This window comes from Agelaius tricolor, unplaced genomic scaffold, assembly GCF_023055355.1.
Source record: "Agelaius tricolor isolate 1412-34295 unplaced genomic scaffold, bAgeTri1.0.p SCAF_5, whole genome shotgun sequence".
Taxonomy (NCBI): Eukaryota; Metazoa; Chordata; class Aves; order Passeriformes; family Icteridae; genus Agelaius; species Agelaius tricolor.
In genome coordinates, this window is record NW_027269265.1 from 36680840 (window position 1) to 36705142 (window position 24303).

Consider the following 24303-nt stretch of genomic DNA (forward strand, 5'->3'; position numbering starts at 1 on the left):
CCACGACGGCCGCGTCCCTCCGCGGGGAGCGGAAGAGGCGCGGCCAGCGCGGCGGCCTCCGTACGGCGGGATGGTGGCGGCGCCGCGTTCCGGGGGGCGGCGGCGGCCCGGAGCCGTCTTGCTGCGGCTGCTGGCGATGCTGCTGCTGGCGGGCACGGCGGGCGCCGGGCAGCGCTCCAAATGGCGGCTCCCGGTGCTCCTGGTGAGTGCGGGGAGCGGGGCCGGGCTCGGAGCCGCCGGGCCGGCTGGTGTAGCGGCGGTCGGAGCGAACGTGTGCGGGCGGGAGGCCGTGGCTGCTCCGCGCGTCCTCCTCGGGCGGGACACGGCTGCCCTCGGGGACGTCTCGCCCAGGCCGCGCCTCTGTGGAGCCTGACCCGGAGCTGGTGCGGGAGCTCGGGGCCGTGGCTGCCTCCTGCCCTGCTGCCGGGCTTGAGCCCTCTTGGCGGGTCGGCGGTGGCGGCAGGGGAGAGAAGGCTTGTGCGGGAAATAATCCGATGGGCGGCGGAGGGAGAGCCGCCCCTGTGAGGCGCGTGGGGAGGGAGGGAGTGTCTTACCCGGCTGGTGCCCGGCCTCGGTGGGCCCTGGGCAGGAGAGGCCGCCCTGCGCCCCCCGTGCGGCTGGGCTGGCGGCCCGCAGCGCCGGGGCCTGGCCTCGGGGAAGCTGGGCCGCTGCAGCGGTGGACCGAGAGAGGTATGGGCCTTAGGGCAGGTGAAGGAATTTCGGCACTTCTCATAAACCCTGCCTGCTTGAATTTGCATGGAGGAAAGCTGTTTCGTCTCAAATTCGGTCGGACTTTTATCAGGCATTAAGAGTACTATGTACTTTATGTGAGGCTTTTGAGCCTCAGGAACAAAACTGAAGGATCACAGTGAATGCTCCTATTGGTTCTTAGAACAAAATTTTTTTTTTGTTGGATCGTCCAGACCATCTCATCAGCAAGAAAATGGTAATTATTTCAACAGATGTCAACGTGAAGTTGATTCCGCTTGCGGATCAAAAAACCCCAAGTCTCTTAAACCATCTTTAAGAGTATGTTGGAGGGTGGTGAAGCGTGACTGGAAAGTCCAGTAAGACTGGCTCCAGATTTGACATTTGCTTTCATTACTGTATTGACTTAAAATGGAAGATTATGTTTACTTAAGCTCAGTGACATTAAACCTGATGCCAAGAGATTTTTCCATTTTATATATTTTTGCATTTTATGTATTTTTCATCTGTTAGTAGCTCTACAGACTATTACTGTATACTTATATAATTTATTAGCTAACTTCAGTACTTCTCCTACCCTGTTAAGTGAGACAAACACATTCCTGGAATCCTATAATCTCACTTCTTCAGTGAACGAGGACATTTCACTTTCCCACGTATTTAGGGATAAACAGCGTGGGGCTAGAAGCAAGGAGGAGGCTTCAGTAGGGGGTCGAGCCAAGAGGGAATTTAATTCATTAACTGTACTTCTAATTGGGGATTCTTGTCAATTTTGCTAATTTGCTAAACTTAGAAAAGTGCTGAAGCCCTACGTCATGTGTGCGCTCCACCATAAGTGCACATGGAGCACTGTCTACTAATGGTAACTGCTTTTTATCATTTTTAACTTGTTTGGCTTGTGATTTTAGGGCTGATAAGGCATCAAACCCACTAATACCTCTTCCTCTTCTGTGCCTTTGCAGGGGAAGAAGTTTAGCTTTGGGAAGATTCTCTTCAGCAACACCACCATTTTCCTGAGATGTAAGTGGTTACAAGGAATTAACCGGCTCTCTCTGCTTTTTGACACCCCTCCTGTTTTTAACAGTTGGAACTCAAAACACTGTAAAGTGTTTAACTGCACTGGCTCCAGAAACAGCTAATCTAGCACTGCATGAAAGCCACAGCTCTGATATGGTTGAGTCTGTTAACAGCCTTGGAGCTTCCCAGTTGTGATCTGCTTAGGTTGGAGCAAAAATGAATGGCTCTATTCATGCTCTTTGTGGAGAGGGCAAGATGGGCAATGGGAGCACCACTTTGTTTCATATAGTGGGTAACCATGTGTGGGGTGTGCTGCACTGTGCTGTGAGATGTGCTTTTCCTATCTAAGATTGTTAAATGTCTGGGAGATCTGGTGCCAGCTGGACAGGGGCTATTTGTATACTGATGGGAATACAAAAGGCAAGGTTTTTTGAAGCCTTGTTCGTTTTTAGCTGAGTGCTTCTGGGTGTTGTGAGGGAATGTTGCACACTGCAGCAGAGCTCTCCTGAGAGGTGTTTTCTCCTGATCCCAGTGCGTGATTGGGATCATCGAGTTTTTCTGTCGAACAAACATGTTGGCAGCCTTCTGATTTCTTCTGTGTATTGTTCTTCACTGATCTGGCCAGGTCTATGGGTTATGTAGGTTTCTGGTCCAAGGAAAGTTTCTGTGAAATACCCTCTTACCTGTGAACATGAGGACAGCATCTAGATGGCAATAAGATGTTATAGAAGTGACTAGTTGATTTAGAAAGGTGTGAAATCTTTTTTGAACACTTTAAGTGGTTGTTTGCACCAGTTTTTACCATGAGGGAAGGCTGCTTAGTCTCTGTACTTGTGGTTTTTCAGGTTTAATTTCCAATACATGCCCTTCTTGGGACAGTTTTTCAAGGAGACTTTGTTGAAGTGCCTCTCTTGATCCCACATGAATCTGAAACAGGAGGGTAGAATTTGAGTGGTTATTAGAGAAGGTCCATCCCTTCTGTGTTAGGGCTTTCCCACTTGACAAGTGTAACTGACCCACTGAGGTTCGCATCTTGCAGTGAGACAATTGCAAGTGTAAAGCTGCAGGATCAAAATTAGAAGTCTGCTGCTTGGGAAGAGGAGTGGGGGTTGAAAGGGCATTTTGGTGCTTTGGTAGGTTTTAGGCTTTCTCGTCTAAAGTTTAATATAAATAGTGTATTGTAGTGACATGGCATCTAAGATACAGGTCTCTGAAGTGATGTGTGTGGTAAATCTACTTGTGCCAAAAAACCAGAGAGATGGAGCTAAGGCATGGGAAGAAATTATTTGTTGTAGGGCAGATCTGTCAGTAAGAATTCGACCCCCTGCCTCCTGATGTAGAATTGAATTACACTGTACTGTCAACCTTTAAACAGGCATTAAGCCTTAAAATTCTTTAGTGAAGACACCTGTTTTACATACCGGTGTGATTAAAAGATTGACATGAACTTGGAAAATGAAAGAGGAAGCAACAAAGGCTGGGAACTTATTTTTTCAGCCTAGATGAAACTTAAACTGCATCTGATGCTGGGAAGCTTCAACTTTGTGATTTTTTTTTTCTGCCCATGCTTGTGTGGAAACTATTCTCTTTTTGTTTCCTGTCTGTTGCCTCTTACATCTGCTGTGTGATGTTTGTGAGGACAAAATGACCGTTCTTGCCAAACATGATTGCTCATGGCCTGTTCATGGTTTTCCTGAGCACCTGCATCTCTTTTTCTCCTTTTTTTCCCCTCTTCTTGATTTTTGTTTTGTTTTTTTTTTTTTTTTTAAACTCTTTGGCACATTGGTGTCTGATGCTTTCTGCTTCTGACTGGGAAGATTGCTGCTGGCATGCAGTGTTGTCAATAATGAATTTATTTTTATCTACTTTTTTGAAGTGCTGTTCTAGAAGGCATTTAGTTTCTTGTATAGGATCGTGATAGAAATCCTGCTCTCTGTAAATGAGTACAAAGACTGCATTCAAGTTGAATATTACTGGCTTTTGTTTAAAGGCTGAGGAACTTAAATTTCCATATCGCTGAATTCAGTAAATGCCATGGATACTTTTTCTGACTTTTGAAGTACTTCCTTTTTAAAGTTTCTGTAATTTTGATGTTTGCAGAAATTGCAGATTGTTCTAGTGACCTATTTTACCTCTCTGGGTGCTACTGCTGAATATGTAGTTCCCTATTTATTTTTCACAGAGCGAAAGGTATTTAAAAGGTGGGTTTGAATCTTATTTTTTGCTAGCACTTTTTTTTTGAGATACTCCTCATTTGGTCAGTTTTATCAGAAGAGCCTGTGTCATCAAAGAATTTGGCATCTGCTTACATCACTGCAGTGCTTTAGTTTCCTTGTACCTTCTGTAACATCTAGGGCAATGTGGAACATATATGCCTTGTTTTCATGCTTACCAGAAGGTGCTTTTTCTCAGTGATTTTGCTTAATTTTTTGGTGTTAGAAACTCAGCTGTTGAGTTTTTAGCTGTATGTGTTTTAGTACTCACGAGGTATAAAGTGGGATTAGTCAATTAATACCTGGTGGCAGGGTTTTCCTTCTAATTGCTTTTTCTGCCTGGTCAGTATGGAAACATTCCTTAGAAGTGTACATGTAAGAAAGTTGTGGATGCATCCTCTGATATGAATGTTGCCTGTAAAGTTGTAGGAACTTCTTAGCCACTGCAAATATCTGTTAACTCGAAAGAGTTTTGCCATTTGCTGACTGGGGAAACACAAATGTAATCATCTAAATGGCTCTTCCAAGACTCTGAATAGTCACTGCTTGACTTCTTAATGTCAAATTCTCTTCACTGGGCTTTAAGAATGAGATTTGAAACACAAAACCCCACACAACCTTTCCTGGCTAGGGAGAAAGTCTTGTGTTTCACTTTTCATGCATGTTGTTAGTAAAGTAAATCACAGAGGAAAAGTTGTCTTACTGCTGTTTTAGGTAGCATTGCAGCTTTGACAGCATGGGCCAGTGTGTAGATACCCTGTGTGTTTTTTGGGAGGCTGGTTGTTAACTGGCACAATCTTACCTTCATTTCCTTGGTGATGGCATTGATATATTTAAATTGTATGTGGAAATGGCTTAGTATTATCCTGTTCCTAGCTTTCTCTGCCTGTTACATGTGCTCCTGTCTCTGAAAGGGAGGCCCTTTTTGTGTATTGGAGTCACCGCTGTTTTCCTCATTTGGTATTTGCAGTTGCTGAAACATCCTTGATTGTCTTCAGAACAAAAAGTTTCCAAATGATCTTCAGCTCTTTAATAGAATTGTATAATGCTATAATAGAATTCTGTTCACATGCTTCTTTCTTTCATTGAACAGTAATGAATTACTTGAGGAAAATATTCTATTGTTTTGCTTTCAGTTTCATGTTTAAAATTTAATTATGTTGGTTTTGCACAGAATGGGAGGAGAAACCTGGAAACCTGGAAGGCAGATGGTGCCTTACGTATCTCATGTTTGATTTTTTGTTTGTTTGTTTGTTTTCTTAGTTGAAGGAGATGAAAAAGCTTGTGAATCCTCCCAGGGTTTCAATGTGACTTGGTACTTAAGATACTCTGACTGCTACAATGAAGTCTTCAACTTTGGGGTAAGAATTCCATGGGAAAACATAGGTTATGGTTTTTAGAGGTAAGCAGGTTTTGGAAGGAGGGAGTTAGAGATGTCTCTCTTGCATCCACGTTGTGATTTGGGCCTGAAAGACACATTCTTCCATTGGAAGATAACAGATTTATGGAATAGAATTGAAATTATCCACAACTTGCTGCAATTGCTGACTTTTTTGGGTTTTAGGCCAGGTGGAAGTGTTTGTCAAAATTGTTTTAATTTTGGAACTTAAGTGAATACAGTGACTCTAAAATGAGTGAGTTTATGGTATTTGAAAATATTTGCAGGAATGCTTAATGACAGTGAATAGAAAAATTTGAATATTTACGTGTTAAGTCTAAATTCTGTTTTTTATGGATGCACATGGCAAGCATTAGCAATTTGTGCAAAATATATAATGTTTCTAGCTAATGTATTAGAACATGGTTGTGCTTTCTATGGTTAATGTTTTTCATGTTTACTTAAATTATTAATTATGACAGTTGTAACTACTAATCTAACACAGGACTGAGTCTTCACTCTTTAAAATGATAATGCAGAGTTTGTTTGTGCAGACTGAAGTTTATTTTTTCTGCTACATCTCTACGTTTTAATTCTTACTCAAAGCCTGTATACCATCATTTCTATAGTCTTGTGTAGTTTTGATGCCTTTATTCTACTAAATTTGATTCAAGAGTGTGTGCAGAGCAAAACTACGGATCTTTCCAGGTCTTGTAGCTGTGTACTGAGATAAACCATTTGAAATACTTGATGCTAACACCCAAGTTCTACTCTGTTTGGCAGGATGAACAAGCAGATAACTATTTTGGGACTACAGCTGAAGAGCATCCGGGTTGGTCAGGATACTATGCCACTTCTTCTCTCTTCTTTTCAAACTGCTCTGAGCTCTTCAGGCCTCAGGTATGGGTAGAAAGCTCAGAGTTTGCTCTGCTATCTTATACAATATATAGAGAAGGTGGTAATTCCTGGTAGATCTGTTGGCATCCTATGTAAGTACCACTATAGGATGGGAGGTACTTCTTTTTATCTGTTTATGACAACCAAGCTGTGATGATGAGTTCTTAATTTTCGTTCACTTCTGGCTTGCTCTTCAATGTTTTGCTCACGGTAGTGAGAAAACCTCAACCAAATCCTGTAAAAGTGATGTACAGATCAATGTTCTTTTAGTTTGTGGTTTGTATTCTGAATTTGTTTCATGTACAGGAGGCTACTGCTAGTTGATTAGAAGTGGCAGCAGAGTGAAAATCCCACTAAACTTGAATCAATAAAGGACTGGCATTTATTAGTCGAATAATGAAAATGAGTGTTGAAAAATGAATTACTTTAGCACTCACGGAATAGGAGTGCTAGAATATGTTGGAAAAAAATCAAGTAAAGGCAAGGAGACAATGCAAAATTAGCACAGGGAAGTAATGTGCAGATATCAGCTCTACACCAGCTGTATATCAGCAGACTGATGATAATACCAGTGTAATTTGCTGTCTTTATTTAATGGTATACTTTAGAATTGAAGGCACATTACGGAGGGTTCTATCTGTGTTCAGTCATTCCTCATGTAGACAAAAGATTATGGATAGAAAATACTGGGAAATGTCTCATAACTATTGAACCTAGTGTTGTGGGTTGCTTTTTGGCATTTTTGGTTGTTTGGGTTTTTTAATTAAGAAAAAAGACTAATGCCTAAATATGGCTTTTAGTAATCTATTTGCATGCCTCTAATTCCTTTGATGTGTGAAGATGGCTTGAAAGGTTTTCAAAAAGAAAGAAAAAAATTGATGATGCATGCTTTTACTGTTTTTACTTGGTTTTGTAGAAGACATCTTGTGAGTTCACCTGTGTAATGTGGATTTGGGCATCCTAACTAAACATGCTTGTGAAAGTCTTTAAGGTTTTAAAAGTCTTCAAGTTTTCCTCCAATGCCTCTGGAAAGTCTGTGGAATTCTTAACAATATATTCTTGTCAGACATTAATTTCTGAAGTTTCACAGCAATTTCTTCTCTAAATGTTCAGCTTTATCCTTGTGGTGTAGCAGTTCCACTAGATTTTGAGTCACCATAGTTCAGGAGAGTTAGAAAAATTTTGATCTCTAATAGGCACTCACTCATCCAGGGACTTACTTTTGCATAGATTAAGGCAGAAATCTCAAAACCCTGTATCTGTTTGTGGTGAATCAGTCATGTGATGGGGATACAAAACTGATTCATGTTTCAAAAAGAAAATTAACTTCATACTATCATGTCTGGTTTCTAAAACTAGATACCTGTTATTTGAGGGGAGGAAAAGTAACTCTGAAATTACAAAACATTAAGTATTCAAGACTTCTTGCATAAATGGACATTTTTTTGATTTAGAAAAATGAAAGCTCTCCAATACAGCTGTTTAAAGAATAATGAAGTTTATTGGAAGCTTTTCTGATAATGTCATGTTAATGTGTGAATTGCCTATAAATGTTCAAGTGCCTATAAAGTGTCTATAAATTATTTACCTTTTTTATATCTTGCAGATTTTCTATAAAGAATTTTTTCGTCCAAAGCCTCTCTCACCTGAGAAACAAGAGGTAATTTTCCTTTCCTTCTAAGGACGCAGTGTAGTCATAGAAGAGATAGTTTTGGCATACTTACTTATTCATTTTTCTGTGTTTTTTATTTTCTCCCTAAGGGCTTTAAAGATAAGAAGGAGAGTGCAGGAAATGACACAATGGTGACAGATAAAACTGTATGTATACTGAATTTAGGCATGGCTTGTAATTCAGCAGTCTTATTTTGGTTTTGTTTGCTTTTTTAAAATTTATATTTCTTTGTGTAAGAACTTGATGGGAGCATATTCTATGGTTTTTTGACACCTGGATTTTTTTAGCTTGAAACTAGGTAGTGCTGGAAAAACAGAAAACAGAGTAACTGCTTTTTCTGTAAGTGAAATACAGAACTGATACAATTCAAACCAATGGTATAAATTAAAAAATTCTTTTTCCATTGTAATTTAAAATAGTAATTTAAATTATCTTCTTTGATGACTAATTCTTACAGAATACATTTGGTTTTGTCTTCAGTCAGTTTTTTTTCAGAGACGTTATACTTAAAAAGTTGATTACTTCATAGTATTTTTATTATATATTATATTACTAGGAACATTTCTCAAAACAACTTCAACTTTAATGTCCTTGATGCCAAGAAAGAAAATGTATTTTACTCCTTGTGTACATAAGGGGCCGTTTATTGTAAAGCTGAAACATAAGTAGATGCATGCAGTTACGAAGTAAAGAATCAATGCAGCAAGAAAAGGCATTTTAAAGGCAAAATTTGTGTATATAAATTTATCCATTTTCTTTCAAGTTTACTGTGTTTCTGAGTTTTGTGTTTTGTGAATATTAGCATAAACTCTTTTTTTTAATATATATAATATTCTATTTGCTTTGCATCTTGCAGTCAAGAGGTTTCTTAAAAGAAATGAATGCTCTTAATACTGATTTTCTCTTGGAGAGGCCTTTATAAAAAAAATCTTTGTTGCAGTTCTGCAGTAGTCATGGGAGTGGCATACATGTAGATAGTCTAAGTTTTAACTTTAAAGCTCTTAGTAAATAGTGCAGCTTCTGAGAGGTCTAGACCTTCTTCACTTCTGGAGTTAACAGTTCTGTGTGCTGGAACTCAGAGATACCTCTTATTTGATGTATGGTGCAAATATTTATCTGGACAAGGTTCCTCTGTTAGTTCACTGCCAGGATTTGAACTTTGCAGGTATGAGAGCTGTTGCAGGGACTGTAGTAGTAGTGTCCATAGGAAATGGCTACTATGGAAATCTTTTACAGCTAAGCTACTTCTGTATTATGCTGTAGAATTCAGCCTTCACCAGGGAGATGAGTTCTATAGCTCTGCAGTTCCCAAGCAATTGATTTCAGCAGAAATCTCTGTGGTGGTCCTAATGCTTCTGTAGTGAAAAAAGTGTGATGCTTTCTTGAATTCTTTGTAGTTTTTGCAGTACCTTTGAGTACTTTTCAGTAAGCCAGTGTTAGATTTGCAAAAAAAGTCCTGATCATCTCCCAGATCTTAGAGGATTCTTCTTGAATCAAACAACTAAATTTTAAGTGTGATGTCTAATAAGTACCTTTAAAATTCCCATATCAGATAATTATTAACAAGTTTTAGGTCTTGGAAGAGATGAAATTTATATTTACATGAAGCTACCACTCATATATGGCTAGTCTACTTCTGTCTTTTCTTTGTTTCCTTGACTGTGCACTGTTTACGTGGAGCTGTTTTATTTTCAGGCAATGAATGCTGTTATCAAAACTTGGCGAGATGGGCCATATATATTTATTGTGCAAATTGCACTTAAAACTGCAAAGGTTTCTACTGCCGGGCTTAAAAGAACTGAGAGAACAACGCCTTCCTCATATCAGAACAAGCCCTTTACAAGTAAGATAGCTCTTTACAGAGTAAACTGAAAATACAGCACTATTTTATGTATTCCTAGTCAAAGTATTCTAAGGTACTCTTAGCATATACTGTATGGTTCAATTTCATAAGACACTGTCTTTCGCTTCACATAGGTAGAATATTACTACTGCTCATTTAAGAAAAGAGGTGATTGTTTCTGTCTTGAAGATCCTAAGACTGTTCTGTCAGTTTACTGATAGAACTCAGGAAACGTCCATCCCAAACGTTTCAATTTTGAGGCTTGGTTTTTTTTTTCAGAAATGTGCAGACCAATACAGTGATCTATACTAATAAGTCAAAACTTAGAGTATAAAGATCATAATTATCACCTTGATATTGTATTATATTTAACAGTGCATTGATAACCTATTCAAACTTCAGAGAAATTTAAAAATCCCCTTAAGAAGTGAACTTACATGTGTTTCTGAATTTTTCCTGTTATACATGAATGTCCAGCAAAAATTACTTTTAAGTACTGCTATGAGTTACTTGGTAATGGAATGTGTAATTTTAAGCTGCATGCTTTTGGCGCCGAGTATGTTATGAGTCTTAGGTTTATTAAAGTGCAAGTTAGATTTTAAAGGCCATGTGAAGATGTGGAATTTCTTTACACTTAAGAGAAAGTCAATTAAGTCCTGGCTTCCTCCTTTTGGTTCTTGTTTGATTTTGTAACTGGATTGTCTTTTGACAGTGACAGTAGAACTGAAGGGGCCGTATGAGTATCTTTCACTTGCAGACTACCCTCTGATGATTGTAAGTAAACCAGCTTTTCTTTGATCTATAAAATTGTCAGTTGATTTGAATGTCAATTAAATACACTGCTGTCATACTTCTGGAAACACAGAGCTAGTTTCTCAGGAGCAAAAGTTATTTAGCCAAGGGTGTTTTTTGTTTTTTTTGGTTTGATGGGCTTTTTTTGTTTGGTTGGGTTTTTTTTTTTTTTTGTACTGAGTACAGGGTAGGGGAAACAGACAGAGATTTCTGTTCCTTGCATGTGCTGCCAATGTTGTCCTTCTCTGGATTGTTTGAATTAATGGTTGTTAATTTTTTGTTCCTGAAGTTATCAGTATTATTAGCTCTAAAGTGAGAAGTTTTACTGGTGCTGTTTTTCTCCTTAGCTCATGTCTTAGAAAATCTGCTATTCTGTGCTTTTGTTTGCAGCTACCCTTTCATTTGTCACTGCTTTCTTTGTTCTTTAATAGCTTAATCTCGCTTCCTCCACCAGCTGTTTTACACCCCATGAAGAGGTCTTTAACACTGCTGAGCAGTGAAAGCATAATTGAGCTACAAAGAGCTAATCCCCTTTTTATTCAAAGGAGTTATTGACTTGGTTTCTAGTTTCTTCTGTTCAGAAGGCTAAACAATAAAGGAACTTAAAATGTTTATGTAGTGAAGACAGACTTTAGCTGGGGATCAATAACGAGTAAGTCTCTAGCTTGACTCTATTGGCAAGAGCAGCCTGTCAATAGTGAAGCCTGGCAGCATTTCTGAAACACACATTTTACTTCCTGGAGAAGCAAAAAGCCTCCAGTAGCCCTATTGAAATGTAATTCATCAGTGAAAATATCCCATGTGACTGGACCAGAAAAGAATCTGTATCTCTAAATGTTTTCTCAACACAGTGTCTGCATGTGAGCTGTCTTGCCTAGATTCTTAGCATTTGAACTGCATGGATTGGTCAGGTGTGAAAATGTGTAAGGATCAGTAAACTACTCTCCTAAGGAAGGTGTTTTAAGTTTGTGAAAGTTTTGGTGGATTGTGCAGCTAAGAAATTAAGTGTGTGCTTGGTTTTCAAAAAAAAAAATCTTACTTCTGAAAGAGGACACTACTTGATTATTAAGCACTGTCCTGTGCTAACTACTTCCTGCTATTCACTTAATGTCTTACTCTCTTCTAATTCCTCTTTTTGCCTGTCTTTGGTATGATTAGAAAATTCAGCATTGAGTAACATTGTCAAGCTTATTGTTTGCTGTATGAGACATACCATAAAAAGTTTTTCTGAAGCAAGTAACACTGAACCAAACAAAAATCACAAAATCTTAATATTTAAATGAATATCTGGATTTCTTTGTCAGCTGCAGGTTTTTTGCTGGCCTAAAAGTTGGTCAAAAGCTGAGTTTGCTGGAAATCAGCTTTTGAGAAAAGTTGTCAGATTATTTGAACACAGGGCATACAAGCATTGGTTGCTCATCTCTGTTCTGTGGAATGGTGTCTAAAGGTGGTCTGTGTGTTTATTTGCAGAGTACTGTAAATGTATGATGAAGTTATTAATAGAACAACACATGAGAACAAATAGTGTTTCTAGTACTTGATGATTTGCTTGAATTCTTACCTTTTTGGAATCTAGTAGCATGTATTTTCCTTAGAAAAAATTGCCAGACTATTCTTCAAGGGAGAAATTGCGCAGAAATTCAGTTACTCTCATTCCCTTTGTTGGTAGTGAGAAATTAGACTCTCACTGTTAAAGAGTCCAGAGAAGACAAATGAAACAATGCTTGTCTATTTAAAAACTTCCAAAGTTGCTATACTAGAGGAGAAAATAGAGTTGTCTTACATCTATGGAATGGAAACAAGGATATTATTTTTCTGGGTCTAAAGTTCCTATGTCTTTCTTCTTTTTGTGCAATAGTTTTTCATGGTGATGTGTATTGTGTACGTATTCTTCGGGGTTCTGTGGCTTGCGTGGTCAGCCTGTTACTGGCGGGATCTCCTGAGGATCCAGTTCTGGATTGGTGCTGTTATCTTCTTGGGAATGCTTGAGAAAGCCGTTTTCTATGCCGAGTTCCAGAACATCCGCTACACGGGCGAGTCCGGTAGGTGGCAGCTGCCTTGTGCAGGATAATTGAGGGGCATAGCACTAACGGCTTGTGCTAAATTGGGGTGGCAGATACATGTTAACTATATGGTTACTTGAGGATTGTTTCAAAACAAAGAACAGGGAACTAGAGTTTCTGTATTTTTGTATGTTGGAAACATGGTGCTCTGTGTTCTTCTAAAGCTAAAATGCTGTTGCTTTCTTTGACTCCTGAGAGTAGTGTCTTAAGTATATAGAATGCTACATTCTGTTGCTGCAGTGCTGGTTTTAAGTTTAAAATAGGACTTGCTCAGTGTAGCTTGTAATTAATTTCTCACAATTGGTAATGACCTTGGAAAGATACTGTGAAACTTCTTGTTCAACATGACAGCATTGTGGTAACTTAGTATTGAACCCATAGCCTCATAATCCATCTTAAGAGATTCCCTTTACCTGAAACTCTTATTCTGGTTTTGAGTTTTCAGGCTGGATGCATACAAATGTAACACTGCAAGTAAAATGTCATTATGACTTTGCTTATTTGCCATGCCCATGGTGCAGAAAGTTTTGTTGGTTGACTTGTTTGGAAGAGTATCCAGGCTGGATGTAAAACTTTTCTGTAGCTTTTTTTTAATGCTAAGTGACCTATCTTTTCTGAAAGCTAACTCTAGATGTAGATAATAAAAAGATTATGCACTTCAGTAGCCTACTTTTATGTCTGCTCTCATACTATGATTGCATGCAGTAGTTAATGAAACAGAAATTACATTTTAATGCCCTAACTTTCTCCTCTTTGCTTTTGGTAGTTCAAGGAGCAGTAATACTGGCAGAACTTCTTTCTGCTGTGAAGCGCTCCTTGGCTCGAACTCTGGTCATCATAGTCAGCCTGGGATATGGGATAGTCAAGTAAGTAATTCTGTTACAGGTTTTTTGTGATCTATTTAAATGGTTTTCACTATTGGTTTTTAAGACTTTAGGGCAGTATTCATCTCCCTTTGCTTGTTTAAAAGTAAGTGCTTTATTTAAGTGCTCTGAAGATCTAGACTTCTTCTCTAGTAAACTGAGACAGTTCCATACTGTGATTGCTCTTCTTTCCATCTACTTCTGTGTGCTACTGTAGGGTGGTTTTCTGAGTCGTTATTGAGATGCTCCACTGACTGGAATGGGAAATTTATGGGCCTACCTTCTGAGAGAGGGGAAGCGTATATAAATGGGGTAGGGTCAAGAACCAGTGACAGGAGAGGGGATCTCCTTCAGTAAGATTGTGGCTCATTTGTCTGTCCCCAGCTGTATTCAATGGTATAAACAGATGCTAGGTGGCAGTGGGAATTTTTGGCAAGTGCGGGTTTGCTGGGGACACTGGTGAAGAACTGAGATGAGACTAATTGAAATGGTCATAAAAAACTAAACAGGTTAACTAAAAAACAGGACTGTTGCATGTCTCTCCCTTAGTCACATCATACCTGAGACAAAATGAATAGTAAGTTTCAAGCACCATAATAATATTGCTGGATCAAGATGTGGCTTGTTCCAAGGACCTTTTATTCATATGCTTCATACCTTATGTTTAGATAAAGTTGACATGACTTTACTTTTTGGTTTCCACTTAATCTGAATTTCACTTTGTTTCCTACAGACCTCGCCTTGGAGTGACTCTTCACAAAGTAGTTATGGCTGGAGCCCTTTATCTGTTATTTTCTGGCATGGAAGGTGTTCTTAGAGTCACAGGGGTCAGTAATAACTGCTTGAATTTTCCCATATGCCACAGACATACTGGCTGTATGTACTTGTGTGAACAGTTACTTGCCCTCCCCAACAACCAAACCAAATTCCCACTGTTCCAGTTTTGGAGGCTGTGCCTGGGGAAGTGTTTGTGAGTGGTGATGCTACTGGATTCATTAAGTGCCTCTTTGGGATGTAGATTTCTGTTATTCTGTTTTTGGGATAAAATTAACCTGTCATATATTTGATACTTTTCCAGTTTTTCTATGACACTGTGGCTCTGATAGCAAACTTGGCCCTGTCCATGATTGATGCCTGTATTATTTTGTGGATATCCTTTTAAAAGTGACCTTGTTCATAGCTTACTATTTCTGTCTTGTACTTGAAAGGAATAAAAGGTGTTTTGCTTGTTTCTGTTAGGACTTTGGTAAGTTTATGATGTACATGCAAAGACAAGTTTTGCCTTTTTAGTCAAACTCATGGTTGCCAGTGGAGCTTTCAGTTCATCCATGGATAGTGTAAAAGATTTAATTACTACACCTCTAACAAGCTGGTTGCTAATTTTCTGTAATGGAAATGGCCAGAGCAATTAATCACAGCAATTGCCTCAGCAGAGACTCCTTTTAACAGTGCTAGATTGACTTAATCTGGAAAACTGCTTCTTGCCTTGCTGGTGGAGAACTGACAATGTGGTATTGTCAGTTCCTCTCTGTACATTGGACTAAACTCTTGGTTCAAGCCCTCTGTTTCTGTAGCAAAACTTGGAAGTGTTGTGGTGGGATATTGTTGGTTTCTCATAAAACAGCCTGACCCTTCTTACTTCTCTACTTCGTTTTCTTTTCAGTTTGTTCTTATTGGCTCTCTCTTTGTCTCCAGGCCCAGAATGATCTTGCCTCCTTGGCTTTTATTCCCCTGGCTTTCCTAGATACTGCCCTGTGCTGGTGGATATCCTTCACTGTTTTACTTGATGGGTTGTGTTTTCTTTTGAATTTGTTTTTTGAGTCTTTTCTTGGCTCAACTTTTTTTTAAAGTAAGATCTAAGTGTATATTTTTTTGTACATCTGGTAAAGGTTAGAGAAGTTCTATAATTGAGCATTCAGGTAAGCCTCTGCTGTTTTTGCTGAACTGGATGTGCCTGTGTAAAGCTTTTCCAAAATATAGTCTGTCTGTTATCAGTCTCTCATTGTTGAGTATGAAAGTATTTTGTCCTAGTGTAGCCTGTCATGGCACCAGAGCAGTAGCCTTTGAAGAAATGAGTCAGTTTATATTTTAGGGAGAAGGTTGCTTAGCAGCATCAAACCTAAAAGTCTTTGTAAAATTCGAACTAGTCTTGAAGTAAGTGACAAAATGAGGCAGTGTTTATTTTTTGGTGTCTTGATGTATTCATTTTAAGCAACCATAATCTTGTGTCACTTTAGCAACTGACATCAAATGCTGAACTTGTGTATGGCAAAATCCCTCCAAAGTGTTCTTAGCTAAAGTCAATCACAAAAATTGTTTAAAATGTGAATAGCTGGGTGCCCAGCTGTGATAACCACAGTTTTCCCTTATGATGTCTCTCCTAACCACTTGTTTTGTCACTGTGGAAATAAAGCAAAAGAAAATGTGAAGGCACCCATATGCATTAGATAGATCTTAACTAATTTCTGGTTTAGATTTTCCTTTTCATTTATCAAAAGCACAGCCAACTCTTTCCCGAGGGAAAAGGCCATAGTCCAAAATAGAGGTTTGGATACCATCTTTGTGTGACAAGAGTTATAGGTGTAGATGACTAAATAACATGAAAAGGACAGATTTTGCTCTCTGGTACCTTTGTCGTAGCATGAATCTTCTACTGAGAATACTCTAATTTTTTGGAGGGTTAGAGTGTGTGATTGAGAGAGATGTTGATCATAAAGTCTATATCCTCCTAAGTTTGTGACTAGCTTGTCCCTTCAGAGACTTTTCCTTGACTCTTCATACATATTCATCAGCTTAACTCAAACAATGAAGCTGCTAAAACTTCGAAGGAATGTTGTGAAACTCTCTTTGTATCGGCACTTCACCAACACACTCATCTTGGCAGTAGCAGGTAAGCAGAAATTTTTTCCAGTTAAATAAAACCACTTTTCATTTCCATATAGGGCTTGATTTGCAAATTTTAAGTTTGGTGGCCTTTCTGTAAGTACATTTGAAATTCTTGGTATTTCTAACACTTGACCCATTTCTAAAAGTGGGTCTTTGCCAAGTGTTATGTTGATATTTCACAGATAGTGGATTATTAGTCCTGATGTTAACAAGATCAGTAGTTCTATGCAGCTCCTCTAACACAGCACTTTTGTCCCACTTCAAGCTGCCAGGGGCAAAAGTTTATTATTATCTTATGCTGTTAACTTCACAGAGATACTTTTTGCCAAGATGGTGATATTGCTGTATGTGATGGGGTTTTAAGATGTCTGAAGATCAGAGTGATTCTTAGAAAAACTGTATTCTTAGTTTTGTAGCATAATGCCCTCTCTATTCTGGAAGAATACAGATTGAGTTTCTTTTTCCATTTATATGTGATCAACTGAATTTCAAGAATAAATTTGTTGGTGCTTCCAGGTTCTCTGCTATAAATACAATGAGCAGAAAAGTTTAAAGACTGTGCTTTTTTATTTAAACAAAAAATCAAAAAAGTACATTCCTTTTGAAAATTGGCTCTGATGAAATTCCTTTCAGCACCTGGTTCTTGGTCATCTTAAAATACTTTAGTGGAGGGAAGTCTCTTCTAAAACTGTGGTAAGAGCATGGTTTGAGTGTTGGAACTGTTATGGGTCAGGATCTGAATGCTTAAGGCATTCAAGCAGATCAGATTGTTCAGTTACTTCAGGGGTTGGGTCAGCTTTACTTGTCAAGTGATAATAAAACCATGGTTTGGATGCTAGATAAAAGTGATACAAGAATAATGAATAATAGTTAGAAGTTGGTTAAATACTCTGTATTTGATTTATGCCTTATGTCTGTAAAGAAACATGAGTAAAATATACTGGTCTATGCCTAAATTTCTAAGGTCAGTGCAATAGATCCATCTCTTGTTTTCCAAAACTATTAAATTGGATTTCAAGACTTGAGGTCTTTGATCTTTGCTTGGGAAACACAGTCCTGTTAGTTGGGTACTTGAATTGACATCTTTTGTAGTAATAAGCAGCTTGTTTGTTTGAATATTGCAGCATCCATTGTATTCATCATCTGGACAACCATGAAGTTCAGGCTGGTGGACTGTCAGTCGGTGAGTTTATATTTAATGTTTTCTACAATTGCTGCCTCTTGATAAGTTTATATTTGGCAGTGAGATATTGCCACAAAGCACCACAGGCTAAAAGTATCGCTTTTATGGGTAATGATGGATGCCTATAGTTCATCCTTGGAAAGAGATGAGGACATGACATTTCTTGCTTCACAACATCTTTCATTTGTGCTGGTTTTCTTGACAGGACTGGCAAGAGCTATGGGTGGATGATGCCATCTGGCGTTTATTGTTTTCAATGATCCTTTTTGTCATCATGATTCTGTGGAGACCATCTGCTAACAACCAAAGGTTCAGCTTTTCTTACCTCTTTTTAAAAATCCTGGCTTGTAGGAATGGTTGTTTATTCAAAGAGTACTGGTGGGTGATTTTTAGTTGCTGTCCACTGATCAATAAGGATACTAAGCAGTGTTTGTAGGGAAAGGTAAACCTAGAGAAGTTACATACATAAAATCCAGTCTGTTCATGGTGCTCAGCTAATTCCAAAAGAAGTAACTTAAGCATTGTTTTAAAGACTGACACTAAACATAATCACTGAGATTCACAGAATAATCAAGCCATGTATGTGTTGGAGTAATGGATTTCTTGGGAGACAAGAGATGGAATACTAAGGTAGCTTTCAGTCTTTCACTTCTTTCACTATTCTTTCACATAGGTTTGCTTTCTCACCACTGTCAGAAGAGGAGGATGATGATGAGCAGAAAGAGCCAATGTTAAAAGAAAGCTTTGGTAAGAGAAAAAAAATTTTCCAATCAATTTCAGTGTTGAAGACAGTTCTGTGGAGGAAGGTGTCTTGCTCTCTGGCAAAAATTGCCATTGATACACAGAATTCTAGAGGAAACACTGGCTTTATGTTTAGTATTTACATCACCTGTTTAATTCTGGGATTTTCTGTTGACACTGAAAACACTGCTACTGCTGTGGTTGCTTTGCCATGTCCAGTGGGCTTTGTTTGATTAAATATGTCATGTCTGAGGTTTTAATCCAGTTGTGATGATAAGGATCTCTTGGATATTGTTGCTAGGCAGAGGTTTAGTGTGCAGTTCTCTTTTAAAATCCCGTTTAAGAATTTTCATTTATTATCTCTTCTCTCAACTGTGAAATCTTCTTCATTCTCTACATTAGGGCTTAGCATAGGAATGTCCAGTGTAAATGTAGGAGTGAATATGTTTATTCATGAAATTGTCTTTTGTAGCACCTCTCTTTATAAGCTGTGTGAAAGGTAGGGCTACATGCCTACTGCTGTCTGTCCACAAATCAGTTATGCTGGGATATATCAGTGCTGTTCGGCTTGTTTAGGAGCTGAGGAGAAGTGTGTAATCCATTTAGTGCATTTGGCAAACCAGCACTATATGGCTGCCTGCCAGGCCACATTGCTTCTCAGCTTTTAAGGCAACCAAGTGGCTGGTGAGCAGTCAATAAGTAAAATAAACTTCAGGAGTTGCCTGTGTCTCAGAATGGTTGAGGCTGGAAGGGACCTCTGGAGGTCATTCTGTCCAAGCCCCCTGCTCTAGCAGGGTCATCCAGAACACATTGCCCCTAGACTGTGTCCAGATGGCTTTTGAGTATTTTTTGAGGTGAAGATTCCACAGCCTCTCTGGGAACTATGTCTGAGTCCTATGCTGCTGATGTCTGGCTTAAATAAAGGGACTAGAAATTTATATTTCCTAGGTAAAATTGTAAATTTCAGGAAAAATTGCATACTCCACCTGTCAGGAAAAAATACTGCAAGCCTTTCAAAGGAGAAGCAGTCTAAATCATTAGCTTGTCTAACTCTGTCTCTTTAACTCAGATGAAATATCCTGAATGAACATTCAACGCTTTCATGTACAGTTGATGAAAAATTAAAATTGTTACCCTAATTTTTTTTCTTCTTTTGGCTTCAGAGGGAATGAAAATGAGAAGTACAAAGCAAGAACCAAATGGCAATGTAAAAGCAAACAAAGTTGTGAGTATGACCTCTGTACTTCGAAGAATATAAGATTCACCTCTTCTTTGTTTACTTTTTAGTTTGCCTTGGAGTGTGAGTGAGCCAAAGTGTCATTAACACAGTACTGCTGAAAAGAAAGTAAATACAGGTTTCTCATGAGATTTCCTGTAAATACAATGGGAACGTAAGAATTCAGTGTGTTCTTCAGAAATGTCTCCACAATTCAGTGTAGATAGCACTGTATAAAACAATATTCTGATAGTGATTAATATATTTTTTTAACAAATCTGTCAGTCTGAGAGGGAGACTGAGGCATATTTTAAATAAATTGCCCTCTGGTTTTTAGATTGGTGATTCATTACATGAATGGGATGATGTGTATACTTTTATGTACCTACCTAAATACTTTGGGGGACATGCATTTTTTCTTTGTGGCTTATAAGCAAGATGTTTTCACATTCATCTAGGAGTCCTAAAATATGTCTTGAAATCTTTTCATAGAATTCACGCATAAATTTAAAAGTGGAAAGTACCTGTAGGAATTCATTATAATAGCAATCATATTTTTGTCATTAGCGTTGTTTTCTCAAGGGTTGGTTGCAGCTGTATACTACTTACCTGAGGATAGATAAGAAGAAAGTTAAACTTTTCTATTTTGCAAGGGGGTGGTGGTGAGGACTGTTACAGAGTTCACAGCAAGTGGGTGGGATTTTCTTTACTTTTTTTCCCCTTGAAATGTGTTTTCTTAATCTAGAAATCAGACTGAATGAGGTTTTTTGTGTGTGTTTGTATTTAATTTTTTAACTGACATTATAAATACTTTTTTTTTTTTGTCAAGTAGGTTGAGAAGAAAAAATCTTGCATATGTGACAGCATTGTGGAAAAACTGACTTTTGTTATCTGTTTAATTTCTGTACTTGTAGCAGGAGGATGACCTGAAGTGGGTAGAGGAGAATGTTCCTTCATCAGTGACAGATGTGTGAGTATTTCTGTAGTCTAAATAAAGGCAGGTTCCTTTCCCACAGGAATAAGGCATCAGAATGCCTTTTCACTTGTATGCTGCATTTCCATGGGCAGGGGTTGGGTTCAGCCTGGCACTGGCCTCTGAGCCCTCTTATGGAGTCTGCTGGGATTGCACACAGGCTGACTTAAGGAATAGTCAATTGGAATGTGAAACTATAGACTGGTCTGCATTTTACTGAAGTTAAAACAACATCCATAAATCCAGAAAACAAAGAACAAACAACCCCTTTTCTAGTGCTCTGAGAAGACCTTTGAATATCTTGCTGAATGTAAACCATGGATTAATGTAATCCAGTTTTCAGCTTTATCTGGAACATGTGATGTCATTTTTATGCTTGTGGTAATACAGTCAGCTATGTACACTGTCTATATCTCTTCTGCTTTTAATAACTTAGACATGCTAGAAGTGTCAGTGCCTGTGTCTACATTTTTCAAAACAAAACTGAAGTTCATAGATCAGTGTATTCACAAATTTGAACAGGTAATTTTGGCAGAGGGTCTGGATTGAAGTACAAAACTTTCCTTGAACTTAGGTAAAGAAAAGAAATTAGGTGAAGTTTTAAGAAGAAGAAAAGTGCATTTTCTCAATTGAATTTGGTTTTCCCAGTCCTAGTACTTATTTTTTGATGACTGATAGGATTCCTTAAGTAAAGAAGGACTAGACTGGTATAAACTAGGAGGGGGCACTTTGAGGTAATCTGTTGCAGATTTTTCTGTTTCTGAGAGTGTGATCAGGGTTGCGAAGAGCCAAGATCCCAATAAATGGGAGATCTGTTGTAGCTGGAAAGGCTGAAGTACCAGTGGAACTTGTTTGACTTCTGGGACATGTTTTTATAATATGGTCCCATATTGTAAATGGCTTCAGTGCAGTTCAGCAGTGTTCCTGTATGAGTGAAGCAGCTTATTTCATGGCAACTTGAAAATTGTTCACTTGTTAATGAGAAGCATAATAAAAAAGAATAAAAACTGTGAAGGTCATTGAGGATACTCCTTGGCCTCTTTCTTTTTTGTGTGTCTTTCTCTAATTTCTTTTAAATTGAAAGGTCTGTCTTGATTGTTTCTTTTCTGTGCCCTAAAAATGTGAGGTTGAAAATGGTTGTCAGTATGCTCTTACTATGTGCTCTAATTATTTTAACTTCTTTTTCCCCCCACTGCAGGGCTCTTCCAGCTCTTCTGGATTCAGATGAGGTCAGTAAAGAAATCTTCAGTTCAAATTAGCCTTCTAACATGCCAGGGAGTCATGAGTCAGTTGATAAGGTCTTGGCTTATCAGAACTGGACACTGCTCATGTCAACAGAACAGTAAAATACTACAAGAGGGGAAGGATAGTGGGAACAACCATGATACAACTTCTTAAAGTACAAATGTGTTCTAAAATAAGTGGTGTATCTGGTATGTAAGTTGGACTCCTAACTTAAAATGCATATGAGTGTTGTTTGTTGTGAATGTGCATGTTCTGAAAAATGTAAATCTACTGGGGAAAATTACAAGATTGGGTATTTTATTTTCTAGGAAAGAATGATTACCCACTTTGAAAGGTCCAAAATGGAATGAAGGAGTAACTTTTTGCTCTTGGACGTGGAGACACCTCTTTTAAAGTTGCTTGGTGGAGCAAGTTCATCCTGCTGATTTGTCTCTTGATCTCAGCCTTGAAAGTTTGATGCTTTAATGTCATGGAGGGTGTCTTGCTGTGGAAGAAGTTCACAAGGACATTATAAACCTTTTGGAAATTTGAATTTAAAGTTGCTGCAAGTTTGGATTTTTAAGCAATTGACGTGTACTATTCCAGCACCTTCTGTAACTTTTCAAATATTTAATCTGTGAAACTAAAATTCCTAATGTCTGCTTGAGGAGTTTATATTTTGATGTTACAATTGACACTTAGAGGTGAACTGCCTGTACCTTTTTGGGGGGAGGGTGGGGACAGATAGAAATAAGCACTGAAGAAACAACAGACCCATTTTCTGGTAGATAACAGCTGCTGTTGTATGTCATGTGTTCAACATGCATGAAAGAGTTTTAGAGAGAAGCTCCTGTTGATGAAGAAAATGAAGATGCCAGAAAGGGAATATTTGGAAAAGTTACGGTAATATGAGTTTTTAACAAAATCAAGTGCAATTTTATTCATAACACTGTGTATGAAAGATTTTCTATTTTAAATGCCATTGACCTGTAGGTAGCAGCTGCCTAGAGCTAACACTTGCTGCTGTGGCACATCTCATTGCCGGCAATGTGGTGGATGCCTGGAAAAACGATTTGCCCCTACCTTTCATGTGTTGCATGATATAATTTAAAAAAATATCCCAACAAATAAAACAACAAAAGCAAACATCACCAGAACCACTCCTGCAGTGCTCCACAAGTGCTTGACTACATGTTAAGCAGACATTAACTGGATATTTCAGCAGAACTCTTCTCCCTTTCTGTGTAACATCTCCCACCAAGAAGTTGGCACTTTTCTATGAGAAGATGGTGAGCACTGCCTGCCTTACTTGAAAGAGGATTTATGGGGAGTCCACAGTGCTGGGATAGTTCTGTTCCTGGTGTCTGTTTAGAATTCCTTCCTCTGTAAGTGATTTGATGCTGGGCTTTCCTGTCCCAGCTGGTCCCTGTGGCCAAGAGGTACTCTGAGATCACTGTGTTTCAGTCAAAGTTGCAGGTTTCTGTTCTATGTAATTGCATTTTGTTTCTCCTTTTTAAATGAAGAAGAGCTTTTGGACAATGTTCCGGTTTTTGCTTGGCTGCAACAGCTGAAGTTGCAATAACTTCCTCATGGAAACCTGTTGTGGACTGTGTGACAAAAGCTCTAATTTGGGTTCATAACCTTTAGAACTGATGATTAGGAGGCAAGCAGCAGCTGGATATCTAGGAAGCAGATGTGGCTGCTGCTGGAACGGCATAGAGCATCAGGTTTTCTGGTTCTTCTCATAGCTATGTCAGCAGAAGTGAACACGTGCCTGTACTTCATTTCATTCCACTGTAAGGTCTGGTAGCTTAGCTGTAGCTCCTCTTTGTCAGCAATTCAAGCTGAACATGGCACTTTACAGTAGCTGAGGCACAAGGACACAGCATCTTCTGCTAGCTGTGTTGTGGGAAGGGCACATGGGCAGAGAAATAAAGGTGTGGCTATAGCACCTCACTGCTTCTGCAAGAGTTGCTGGAGCTCTTCTGCCATCCTCTTCAGGCCACAGATAGAATCCTTAATTAGAAAACACTTCTAATTTGCTATGCTTAATTGATATAGATGAAAAAAATATAACCTCCATGTCCTTTTGGGGAGAGGAAATTTTTGTGAAATAAAGCTACACAAAGCTTGCTATTTAATTTTTTTTTGTTTTGTTTTCATTTTTAAAGAAATCCTATTGGTTTGGATTGTTTGGGTTTTTTGAAACAAATAGATAAAAATGTTCTCTACTGGAAGCACAAAAGTTTGTATGTACTATTTAATAAAGGCTAGGCAAAGAGTAGAAAGGCTAACCTTGTGTCCTTCCAGTTTCTTACTCCCTCTTCTCTCACATGAAGTGTTACCATCTTCACAAAGCTGCCTGATTTTAGCTCTTTAGTCCATGGTATATATAATGCAGTTATTCTCAACAGTTCTTTTTAAGTTTGAAAATGAAGTCTGTCATTTGAAAAGCTAATGGAGATAGGGCAAATAATGAATTTCTGAAAAAAAAAAGTAAAAGAACCAACTAGTTTCCCTAATTGTATTAATGGTTCAATTATTAATTTAAATGCTAAAATAAACATAGTAGCAGTGTGGTGCTTTCAGCCTTTGACTTCAGGGGTCTTAGGCAGTCCTTGCAGCCTTCTACCC

General features: G+C 38.5%; 1 protein-coding gene across 3 annotated transcripts; it reads left to right on the top strand.

The window, feature by feature from the left end:
- Positions 1–69: 69 nt before the first annotated feature.
- Positions 70–23963, top strand: TMEM87A (transmembrane protein 87A). 3 transcript variants are annotated; one of them, XR_011679263.1, is made up of 20 exons: positions 70–202; positions 1671–1728; positions 5202–5299; positions 6100–6216; positions 7820–7873; positions 7975–8031; positions 9581–9728; positions 10441–10502; positions 12379–12562; positions 13350–13449; positions 14180–14273; positions 15142–15210; positions 16228–16336; positions 17457–17515; positions 17721–17824; positions 18189–18262; positions 19420–19481; positions 20387–20442; positions 21644–21878; positions 21999–23963. XR_011679263.1 is itself a non-coding variant. In XM_071427308.1 (20 exons), exons 1-20 carry the CDS (start codon positions 71–73, stop codon positions 22038–22040), a joined length of 1713 nt encoding a protein of 570 aa, XP_071283409.1. In that variant the 5' UTR covers position 70; the 3' UTR covers positions 22041–23963. The 3 variants fall into 3 exon arrangements, 2 of the variants coding, with proteins under 2 accessions (XP_071283409.1, XP_071283410.1); XM_071427308.1 differs by lacking the exon at positions 15142–15210 and adding an exon at positions 14525–14596 and having other exon boundaries at positions 21644–21674; XM_071427309.1 differs by having other exon boundaries at positions 21644–21674.
- The last annotated feature ends 340 nt before the right edge of the window (positions 23964–24303 follow it).